The following is a 12,939-nucleotide window of genomic DNA, read 5'->3' as shown; positions in this document are numbered from 1 at the left end:
TTTGGTGAGGAAAAAGGCGTGATTTACACACAGACCCACAACCGCAGAAGTGTGAGCTTAACCTTAAGTAAACCCCTATATACCATATATCTATGTCACATGCATTGGTTCCTCCCCCTGACTTGTACATTCTGTAGGTGGGAGGATATTCCCAACCTGGAAGTGTGGTGCACCTTCAATAGCAAGTGAGCAGTGAAGCAGCAGTATTGCAAAACACAGTCTATTGGAAAGGTAAGTATAGATGATTATCTTTTACAGGGTTGACTGTCTTTATAAGTGACCCTGTGGCGACGGGGTAGCTTTAAGAAACCGTAAAATGTGCAATTATGTCTATAAGTTCTGCGTCGAAAATTAGATGGACTAACCATTTGTTTATTGTCTTTGGCAAAAAAAGACTTCTGATTTAAATACTTAGTATATAGATGGAGCAATACTGTTACCTTCTATCAGGCAGCTAGGTTAATCATATAAAGCTGTATTAGCTAATGAGATCTCTTCTGTTTTCCAAGGACATGCCCATAGCTGACTTTGATTCCCATGCATATATGGTTCATATTTTAGTATCCTTGCTGTTCATTGATTTTTATCACTAATTGTGGGAACATCATTTAATTTTCCCAGATCTAATACATTTAATTCTTTACTTATTATCCAAGACAAAACTATTTTTTCCTGTTGAAAAAAAGTTGTAATGAAATTACCTAAAGCTCCAATAAGATAAAAAACATACAGTGCCTTGCAAAAGTATTCACCCCCTTGGCATTTTTCGTGTTTTGTTGCCTCACAACCTGGAATTAACATGGATTGTTTGAGGATTTGCATCATTTAATTTACAGAACATGCCCACGACTTTAAAGATGTTTTTTTTTATTTTTTTATTTTTTTATTGTGATGCAAACAACAAATAGGACAAAATAACAGAAAAAGTCAATGTGCATAACTATTCACCCCCCTAAAGTCAATACTTTGTAGAGCCACCTTTTGCGGCTATCACAGCTCCAAGTCACTTTGGATAAGTCTCTATGAGCTTGCCACATCTTACCACTGGGATTTTTGCCCATTCCTCCTTGAAAAACTGCTCCAGTTCCTTCAAGTTGGATGGTTTGTGCTTGTGAACAGCAATCTTTAAGTCTGACCACAGATTTTCTATTGGATTGGGGTCTGGGCTTTGACTAGACCATTCCAACATATTTACATGTTTCCCCTTAAACCACTCAAGTGTTGCTTTAGCAGTGTGTTTGGGGTCATTGTCCTGCTGGAAGGTGAACCTCCGTCCTAGCCTCAAATCACACACAGAGTGGTACAGGTTTTGCTCAAGAATATCCCTGTATTTAGTACCATCCATCTTTCCCTCAACTCTGACCAGCTTCCCAGTCCCAAATGCTGAAAAACATTCCCACAGCATGATGCTGCCACCACCATGTTTCACTGTGGGGATGGTGTTCTTTGGGTGATGTGATGTGTTGGGTTTGCGCCAGACATAGCGTTTTCTTTGATGGCCAAAAAGTAAAATTTTAGTCTCATCAGACCAGAGCACCTTCCTCTATACATTTTGGGAGTCTCCCACGTGCCTTTTCGCAAACTCAAAACGTGTCATTTTGTTTTTTGCTGAAAGTAATGGCTTTCTTCTGGCCACTCTGCCATAAAGCCCAACCTTATGGAGCATACGGCTTTTTGCCGTCCTATGTGCAGATACTCCAGTCTCTGCTGTGGAACTCTGCAGCTCCTCCAGGGTTACCTTAGGTCTCTGTGCTGCCTCTCTGATTAATGCCTTCCTTGCCCGGTCCGTGAGTTTTGGTGTGCGGCCGTCTCTTGGCGTGTTTGCTGTTGTGACATGTTCTTTCCATTTGGTTATGATAGATTTGATGGTGTTCCTAGGGATCATCAAAGATTTGGATATTTTATAACCTAACCCTGACTTGTACTTCTCAACAACATTGTCCCTTACTTGCTTGGAGAGTTCCTTGGTCTTCGTGGCAGTGTTTGGTTAGTGGTGCCTCTTGCTTAGGCGTTGCAGCCTCTGGGGCCTTTCAAAAAGGTGTGTATATGTAATGACAGATCATATGACACTTAGTTTGCACACAGGTGGACATAATTTCACTAATTGTGTGACTTCTGAAGGTAATTGGTTGCACAGAGCTTAAAAACAGAAGAATCTAGTGCTCTCCATATAAACTTTATTTATTTATAAGTCCACCAACAAATAAAGCACTTAAACCAAGTGCATGTGTATAGGTGTTTCCGTAGACAGATGAATGAACCATAAAGATGGCCGCGAGTGACGTCGCATGTAGCTCCTCCCCCCGTTCTTGTTATGTCCGTAGGCAGGACTTGGTCAGCGGGATCGGAGCCACATAGATGACCCGCTCTTAAATGACAAACTCCATAGCAACCTGAAGCCAACTAATCTGTCTCCCTGAATGGGTGGCGTAGCTGCGAGCGGGATTGTAAACTATGGTCCGCCACATTAAAAGTAAAAACAGACTTTCATATTTGCATAGATAAATGGTAATGCCTAGAAATGCAAATACGGGCTAATCTATCTCACATTAGTACTGCTGTAATGTGTGTTGTATATGTTGTAATATGTTCACCGATTTATGTGGGACATTATATTATATGTATGTACACATACAGTCAATATTGACCAGGCCAGAATTCAATTGACTGGTTGATTAGTCAACTGAATTTTAACATAGCAAGGGGACAGCTGAAGACCCTTTGATGTGTTAATCTTATGCAAGTCTATTTGAACATGTCAAAGGGTGTTCAGGTGGTATCTGTTAATCTAATCTAATTACACATATCTAAGGGGACTTGTTGATGTTGATATGCGGGAGTGCAAATTGGGGTGGTTTATGACTGCAGCTGTTCACGGCTGGGAGTTGTCTATCTGAAAGACTAAAGTATATAAAAGACCTGAATGGAGACGGCCAATCAAATTGCTCAGCCATTCAATATCTAGGGAATATAACACGGCATTCAGTCTATAGTTTGTTAGGCTTGTCTGTGTATGGCTGGGAACACACAGGCCTAGGAACATGGGTCTCTGAATTATATCTACTCTGTCGGATTATTTGTCATCTGTGGACTTTGGACTTTGTTCTGTGTTGGAAGTCAATAAAGTGCATCTCTCTGGAAGAATTGGGTTGCTGCGGAAGAGTACTTACTAATTCATCATCATACCCACTCTACATTGTGGATATAGTGGAACAAGCCCATGATAATATAATGGGGCACTCTACCCTCCAGTATACAGCTCTACTATAACGGGTTACTCCACCCACCAATATACTACAGTAATACCATCAGCAGAACTATGAAGTAAAAAAACTAAGAAAATGTATATAAAAAAACCTGTATAAAAAACGTGTACGTCACACCGCGGCCGTCCTTTCACAAAATAATACTTATATCATAAAAATATAAAAACATCCATCTATATCAGAAATAAAACAATTCAAACCAGCAGGGGTCAAAAATTTGGTTTCATATATCTAAAAGGACCACTGCGGCTTAAATGTCATACAAAATTACCACCTCTCCAGTGCCTTGAGACTTTCTCAGTGCCCCAAAACTTCAGGCCTCTAAGATCTCTGTGGTGACAAACCCTAAAATGTTTGAACACACTGAGAGTTTTAAGACCCTTCTTAATATTGTTAATATGTTCTCCTATCCACACATGTAAAGCTCTCAAAGTCCTCCCAATGTATTGCAACACGCACTCACACTCATCTACATATGCATATACACAACGCCTTGAGTGGTGTTTTTTAATGTTCACTTTTTGAGCTTTTACAAGCTGCACACCTCCCACATGCGTAGAATCCTGACAAGAAAGCAAACCGCTTATTATCAGGATTTTTGGGGGGATCAATGTCTCCTGGGGCCAAACGATCATGAAGGGAGGATGCTTTTCTATAAATAAACTGTGGATGTGCAGGGAGTAATGGGCTAAGCACTTTGTAATTTTTTAATATTGCCCAATGCTTGGTCACAATCTTCTCAATTTTTTTATATTGGATGCTGTAATCTAAAATCATACAATATTCACCATTCACGTTCCTCTGGTTTTGTGTCTCTGCAACAATCATACCCCTATCTAGGGCTTTGACACTCTCAATCTCACTATCAATAATACCCCCATGACATCTTACCCCCATGATGTGGGAAAGTGCTTGTTGACCTTCTAGGTCGAAGTAAGGAGGTGAGAGGCTGCTGTTGTCTGTAGTGGTAGGCAGTGAGTGAGTGAGAGGCAGAGTGTCCTAGGCTTCGGCCCCCTTTTGGGATCTCACGTCCCGACGCTGGGAGTATAGTGCTACAATTTTCATCTTCTTCCTGCACTGAATCGTGGAAATGCCGGATTAAGATTATGAAGTGGGTTGATTTGAGATTGCGATTTTTATTTTATTTATTTATTTTTTTTTAACAATTAATCGTGCAGCTCTGACTTCCTGTCTGGTGGTTTCTCTCTAATATTAAATAATAGGAATTGGATAGAACTTCTCGGTTTTTCATTGTTTTTTTTTTCCTGTTGGAGAGTTTCTTTGTGTGGTCACCAGGTCAGGAAGTGACAGGAAATCTCCCTAACTGTCTGGGACACAAACAGTAGTAAAAACCTGACAGGTTAAAATAAATAATTTGACTGGAGGCTAATCGCATCTAAATCTAAAACCTGTAACAAAAAAAAAAAAAAAAAGCAATGCTTTCCCTTGTTATGTTATACTGGCTTTATTTCTTAGGACTTCTGTTGTTTACAGGTACTGGAGCATCCTGCATCTATCCATTGCTGGGGGCCACGCTAAACGGCTGGTATTTCCTCGCAACTGAAGTGGATGACATCTGCTTCAATTATGCAAAGAAAAACGTTGAGCAGAATAACTTGGCTGATCTGATTAAAGGTATTTATCATTTACACTATTAATGTGTTTGAGGTCTGTGCTCTTCCTTTACACTGGGGGGTAGTGCAGTATTGTAACACGCAGCTTAATCTGTAAACAGTAGTTTTATTTATTTTATTACATTGACTATAATACTGTTTAATTGCCCAACATGCCAAATGATTTGTTTGAACAAAAGGAATCTAAAGCTATCTCGGAGCTGAATAGAAAGAAAAATAAGGCCTTTGCCAGGTAAAACTACACCCTGATTTGCATTTCATCTATGTATTTAACGGTTTGCCTTGGGTTTAGCTTTAAATTATGGGAAAATTGCAACCAGGAATTCCTTAAGACGGGGTTTGACAAATTTGCTTTGAATCTAGGAGTCAGCTAAAAAAGTTAGAAGTCAATTTTTTTTTTTTTACTAACAAATCTTACAGTTGGAAGATGTAACATGTTTAACCATTTCACGGCCAGAGCCATTTTTGCATTTTTTTGCACACGTTTAAAAATTTTTTTTTAATTTTAGCCCTGAAGATTACACAAAATCCCCAAACATTATATATTCAGAAAGCAGACACCTAGAGAATAAAATAGTGTTATTTCCAATTTTTTTTATGTCACACGATATTACCGCAAAAAAACTTTAAAATTAATTTCAGGGGGCACAAAAACGCAATAAATTACCCAATTTTTTGGTAAAATATAAAAGCCGAGGTTGCACGGAGTAAATAGATACCCAACATGTCAAACCTTAAACACTTTCTGCAAAATCTTGTACTTTTACATCATTTTGTTGAAGTGGTTGTACCGGGGTGATGCCAGCTGCAGGCATCACCCCGGTACTGTTTTTTAGAGCCGATGGTCGGCTTTCTTGTAATAGCTAACGATGCGGCCAAGCAACTGCTTGGTTGTTCTTGCTCCCCCCTCCCGCCGCTGCTCCTCCCGGATCTTCTGTCCCACCGGGAGACCCGAGCCACCAGCCATAACATCCGCTGCAAACAAAGCTGTATTCTAAGCTTTGATCGGGTATCCAATGTAGAACCCCAGAAGCAATGTACCGACGTCACTTCCACTTTACTCTGCAGCAAACGGTATTTAAAAACGCAGATTTTGGCGTTTTGAATAGTTTCAAGTGCAGAGGAGGGGTTTGGGGTCTATTAGACACCAGATCCCTCCATAAAGAGTACCTGTCACTGCCTATTACTGTCACAAGGCATGTTTACATACCTAGTGACAGCAATAACAGTGATCAGAATTTTTATTTTTTAAAGGGACAGTGTAAAAATAAAAAAATTAAATAAATAAGAAATAAGAATAAGAATTATTTTTTTATTTGAAGAGCCCCATCCCTCTGTGCTTGTGCGCCAGAGAAAACGCATACGTAAGTCAGGCCCGCATATGTAAACAGTGTTTAAATCACACGTGAGGTATCGCCATGATCGTTATAGCAAGAGCATAGTGCAAGATCTCCTCTGTAACTCTAAACAAGTAACCGTAAATTTTTAAAGTGTCGCCTATGGAGATTTTTAAGTACCATAGCTTGTTGCCATTCCACGAGTGTGCGCATTTTTAAAGCGTGACATGTTAGGTGTCTATTTACTTGGCGTAACATCATCTTTCACATTATACAATGTGACATAAAATATTGCATCAACCGCCATTTTATTCTCTAGGGTCTCTGCTAAAAAAAATATATATATATGTATATGTAATGTTTAGGGGTTCTAAGTAATTTTCTAGCAAAAAATACAGATTTTTAATTCAAAAACAACAAACGTCAGAAATAGGCCTGGTCTTGAAGTGGTTAATCATATCAGTACCCTATATTTTCCATAGACATTTTAGGCGCAGGTGCCCCGCCACATGCCTAAACGTTTGTATGTGCGTAAGTGGGGGGACCTCAATTTTTTTGGGGGGAGGGGGGATTTTATGTGCTTAGGTATAACTTACATTTTTTACAATTAAAAACAATATACTTTTTTTTTTTTTTTTACTTTTCTTTTTCCATTACAGGGGACAAAAAGTCCCCTATGTGATGATTTTTTTTTCTTGGTGACAGGTTCTCTTTAATGAACGGTCCCATAAAAAAGAAAGAAGGACGGCGCCCTCTAAGTGCAGCATATATGTTAAAAATATTTATTACAATAGATAAAAACACTCACGTTTGAGTTGCTAAAAACCAGCATGTAAAGTAGTTTCATCCGCGTGCTCTCAGGGGATGTGGGTGTCACGGGCCAGTGGGTGGGTTCCTGGGATGTGAGTCCTGTGACCTGGGTCCTGATAGCTGTTCCGGTGGTGCCGAGGGTCCTCAGAGCCTCCGGGCGGCCAGGATGTCGGTCATGGATCCTCCGTGGAGCGCCGTGCTGACCTGCGTCTTCACTTCCGGGAGCGGGGTGAGGTGGGCGGTGCTTCGCGTTCGGAGCATGCGTGCTCCTTCATCAGGCTATGCTGGTGGCCATATTCAGTGTGGGAATTTATACCATAGGCAATGGGAAGGGTGGAGAGGTAATTGAGAGGAGGGCGGGACTATGTATAATGATTGGGCGCGTAGGTAACCATGGAGATAGGGTGTACACAATGTGGAAGGGGAGTGAAGGGAGACGGGGAGTGAGGAGGGGGGAAAAAAGGAGATATGCAAATGAGTATGTTGTGGTAAGAACATATATGTGTGTATATGGATCGTGGGGTAAGGAGAAGGCGATCTATATGAAGAGGAATGTTGTATTGATCATAGTGGACGGGAATAAAATATATATATATGTATGTATATATATATATATATATATATATATATATATATATATATATATATATATATATATATACATACATATACATATCTACACACACATATATATATATATATATATATATATATATATATATATATATATATATATATATATATATATATATATATACACACGTAAACATATATGGGAAGGGAATACAAAAATGCAGAAAATGGTATATAATTAAATAGGTATATAATTATAGGGAAAGATTGGTGGTATATATGAGAAGAAATGACGCAATGATGGAAAAGGAATAAAAAATGTACAATGTATATACGTGTGTAAACACAAAGAACCATATATAAAGGATCCCTTCACATACACATATATACACATTTAAATGACGCGTAAGATTGGGACAAAAGGAGGGGGGGAGTGTGTTTCCAGATCGGTATTTGGGAATGAGAGGAATGTTATGGGAAATACTGGGAAATAAATAAAAGTAAAAATAATAAAGATATATAGAAATATAAATAAAAATAAAGATAAATATATATATGTATATAAAAATAACAAAAATAAAAATACAAGTACAAATAAATAAAAATAAAGAAATTAAAAATAATTTTTTTTAAAAATAAAAATAAATATAAAAATAGGAATAAAGATAAAAATAAAAATGGTATGTGTTATACACTAGGGCTATGTGGATAGGGGTAATGGGTGGGAGACAGGTATACGCTCACACTAGTGTACGGGTATACCCATACACGTGTTCCACGTAGACTGTAAGTTAATGGGGTAGTGACTAGATGATGGATAAAACAATAAATGAGACAACAGGTAGGACAATGGATGAAACAATACGTGGTGAATTGAGATGAGATGATGTGATGAGGCAGGGATATGGTTGGGGTCACAGCAAAATGTTAATTTCAATGCCTTCATTGAGGCCTCCTGACGATAAAGTGTCCAGTGTGTATATCCAGTAGTTTTCTCTTTCACACAACCTTTTGTAGCGTTCAGCGGTAGGGAAGGTGGGTGGAATAGACTCAATAACCCACACGCGTAGCCCTGAAGATGTTTGTCCATGATGTTCTTTAAAATGTCTCGGTACACTATGCTTGTCAATGCCCTTCTCTACAAGGTTACGATGCTCACCAAACCTTTTGCGGAGTGGGCGTATAGTGCGGCCTACAGACCACATAATCTGAACCACAATTGAAGAAGTCAGGCATGACATATAGTTTACCCTTATGATGGAAGTCTTTTTGCCTATGTGTAGCATGGGCGCATGTGAGGCAGAGGGGCTTCCTACATTGGTATATGCCTTTGATGTTAAAGAAGGTTAACAGGGCACTGGCGGTGGGGCGTGCTGTTTTCACTTTGCTTGGTGCTATTTGGGCCTTTATATTCTTAGCGCGTCTGTAGGTGACCAGTGGTTTATCACTTATGGTGGGTTTTAGATGCGGATCCTCACGCAGAATGGACCAATGTTTGGTGAAGATCTTTTCCATTTGCTTAAATCTGTTGTGGTATTGTGTCACAAATCTGACGGGTTGGGTAGTGTCGTCTGTACTGGTTTGTCTCTTGTCCTTCGCGTTTTCACTGAGATAGTATTGGAAGGCATCTTCTATGATGTGGTCTGGATAACCCTTGTCTTAGAGGGCGCCATCCTTCTTTCTTTTTTATTGTTCCAGAGCTTTTATAGACTGGCTGCCCTCCATTTATTCAGCATCATTTTATCCTTACATGGACTAATACCTGAACTTGTTGTGAAACATTAACTACCACCACCAAGTTCCCCCTCTCAGGAACCCCCAACCCACCCCCTTCCCCCCACCATTTTTAGTTATATGTACTCGACTACCTCCATTGTGCGCCATATTAACCCCTTGATCATTTATTTATTTCCTCTTAAGAAGTTTACATATATGCGCAGCCTCTGGATCTATGCCAATTATTATTATTGTACATTCATCTTCAGCCCCATTATGTTCATGTGATTTACTCCCCCCCCCCCCCCCCCCCAGTTTAGATACCTAATACTTCAGCCTATGCTGTATAGTAACCATGGAAATTATACAAAAAATAGAATCCGTCAAGTACACCATATTAGATGACTTATACGCACACTTCCCAGATGGATACTTCCTCCCATCAGTAAATCCCCCCGTCTGGAATACAGACACATATGTGCGAAGTTTCGCAAAATAGAGAACACCATCAACAACATTAACCAACAATGGTGGGATAAGTTCTTCTTGGAACTGTATTTGAACTACAAAATTTCTCCCAGAGGTCTCAGAAACCAAAAGACTTGCTCATTTCTGGGCGCAGATTTAGCCGCTGAATGGTCCACCATATCCGAATTCTGCACTCAAAAATGGATGGAAATCATCATCAAGCAAAGGGATACCCTAGTCAACTCATTATCGTCCAAAATTAACTAATCTTATAGATGAACTAAGATCGTACATTACACCCTTACCCACCTCATGGTACAAAAAACTGAAACTTAACACTAAGTACCAAGAGGATTGCCTCATCAAATGTAAATTACAGAAGATACGCAGAGACTTTGACGATTACAACTCCAACAGGATCCACTGTTGGAAAAAACCCAGACGCAATACACACCCCCCAAAGTTAACAACCACCCCAATCTCCACACCCCATCAGGCAAGAGAACCACACCCTGGTCCCCCTGATGGAATGCATACCAAGGCCCACCACGGCCCTCTTATCCTTTCAAGGCCCCTCCACCAAGCCTTATAAACCACATAGGCCACCGGCACCTTCCAGACGTCCACAGCCCACACCCACACCAAAAGAGGACCATCATCATCCACCACCCCCCGTGCTAGTTTCTTCCTCCAGTACACCCAAAACTTCCAAGAGTATAAAGAAGAAGCCCCACACTGGCATCCTTACCTCAATCCCTTCCATACCGGTTACCCTCAAAGAAACACAGACCGGCAGTGCCATATCAGATCACAGTACTTATGAGGACCCCCAGTCATCCACTCTGGATTTTGGTATTGGGAATCTACACACCGCACAGCCCAAGATCACTCATGCACCTGGGCCCACCACGGACCACCCCAGTATCCACGCCATCTGATCACCCCCCATTTACAGTCTGACCAATAAACATATATCTCCCACCCCTACCCCCTCTTTTTTAGTGATCACCCCCCAACCCTGCCCAAAAAGAAAGCTCACAGACGAGGCAGGAGAGGGGGGACACAGACACAAAAAGGAGGGAGAAATTGCGCAGACTGTAAAAATCTTCAACCTCTCTGATCACACCTTATCCATGCCTGAAAAATCTCTACTAGCACGCGGGCTCACCTTCGCTCCCACAGCATCTCCCAACCCTTTCACTCTCTTCTTGGATCTCAATAGGTTCATTAGAAATATTACCATCAAACGATATTTCAACATTCAAGACACTAAGAAAGGTAATGGTACCCCAAACATTACCCCAAACACTACTCCATATACTACTAATGACCACGCTGAATGCAGTACTACTACAGAAGACTCCTCCACCCTAGGACCAGCAGAACTCATAGCCCTAGACCAGTTGGAAGATCTCTACATTGACGACCAGATCGAATCTCTAACTCAACATCCACCTACCTGTCCACCCATCTTACACACTAATTTCAAACTGAAATCTATCTTTTATCCCACATTTGCCAAAGGACCTTACGTCCAGACCTTCTATCGGGTTGTATATGCTGATATACTACGAATGTGTCAAATGTCCAACTCACGTTCCAATCCACCATCTAACTTAACCCCAGCAGAACGCACGGCTCTTAAATCACTCACCAACAACAGGCAACTGGTTATTAAGCCCGCAGATAAAGGAGGTGGTATCGTAGTCCAGAACCGTGCAGACTACATGCTGGAAACAACCAGACTCCTATCTGACACATCCACATACAAAAAACTTTCCTGGAGATCCCTTACCCAAATTCTCTATTGAAGCTCACAACCTAATAGATTGAGCACAAGCAGATGGTATAATTACTGCATCCGAAGCCTCATTTCTTAAACACGACTTTTACAAAAGGCCCTATTTTTACCACCTTCCGAAGGTGCACAAAGACCCCACACACCCTCCTGGTAGACCAATAGTGGCGGCCATGGAAAGCGTAACCAGCTACTTCTCTATCTACATTGATCATTTTCTACAAGGTATAGTACAGAACCTACCTTCCTACATTAAAGACAGCATCCACCTTCTGAACATGCTACGATACTACTCCTGGGAACCCACATACCTCTGGCTCTCGCTAGATGTGGTCTCACTATACACGTCCATTCCCCATAACATTGGTTTACAAGCTGTACGACACTACCTCAACAATGATCCATCACTCAACCCACGTCAGAACCAATTCTTACTGGAAATATTAGAATTCTGCCTAACCCACAATTATTTTGAATCCCACGGAGACTTCTACATTCAAACACAAGGAACTGCCATGGGGGCCAATTTTGCCCCCAGCTACGCGAACCTTACCTTGGGTTACTGGGAGCTACAATATATACATAACAATAACCCATATGCGCCCCACATAGTCTGTTACGGGCACTACATAGATGACGTGGTCATTATCTGGGATGGTCCGGAAACCTCCATCCTACCCTTCGTCCAACACTGCAACAGCAACTCCATGGGTCTATCATTTACATCAGTCACAGACAATAACAAACTGGCCTTTTTGGATCTGGAACTCTTCCACTATGAAAACACCATCTGTGCCCAGAATTATACAAAATCCACCTCAGGGAATTCTTACCTACACTTCAACAGTTGCCATCACCTACGATGGGTTAAAAACATCCCAAAAAGCCAGTTCTGTCGCCTAAAACATAATTGCACGCTCCTACAGGACTATGAAGCACACGGCCTACTACTCAAAGCCAAATTCAAAGACAAGGGTTACCCAGACCACATCATAGAAGATGCCTTCCAATACTATCTCAGTGAAAACGGGAAGGACAAGAGACAAACCAGTACAGACGACACTACCCAACCCGTCAGATTTGTGACACAATACCACAACAGATTTAAGCAAATGGAAAAGATCTTCACCAAACATTGGTCCATTCTGCGTGAGGATCCGCATCTAAAACCCACCATAAGTGATAAACCACTGGTCACCTACAGACGGGCTAAGAATATAAAGGCCCAAATAGCACCAAGCAAAGTGAAAACAGCACGCCCCACCGCCAGTGCCCCGTTAACCTTCTTTAACCACTTCAAGCCCACGGACGTCATATAACGTCCTGGGCTTTGAGCA

The 12,939-nt window shown here is 40.9% G+C and overlaps 1 protein-coding gene across 4 annotated transcripts in view; it reads left to right on the top strand.

The window, feature by feature from the left end:
* Positions 1 to 12,939, top strand: part of METTL16 (methyltransferase 16, RNA N6-adenosine) — a 193,340-nt gene that overhangs the window by 49,756 nt on the left and 130,645 nt on the right. For all 4 annotated transcript variants that reach the window (XM_073616698.1, XM_073616702.1, XM_073616699.1 and 1 more), the window contains exon 4: positions 4,761 to 4,901. In XM_073616698.1, coding sequence (XP_073472799.1) covers positions 4,761 to 4,901 — 141 coding nt within the window. The remainder of the gene's footprint in view (positions 1 to 4,760; positions 4,902 to 12,939) is intronic.

This window comes from Aquarana catesbeiana, linkage group LG02 (assembly GCF_042186555.1).
Source record: "Aquarana catesbeiana isolate 2022-GZ linkage group LG02, ASM4218655v1, whole genome shotgun sequence".
Taxonomy (NCBI): Eukaryota; Metazoa; Chordata; class Amphibia; order Anura; family Ranidae; genus Aquarana; species Aquarana catesbeiana.
This window is presented reverse-complemented; position numbering and strand designations above follow the sequence as displayed.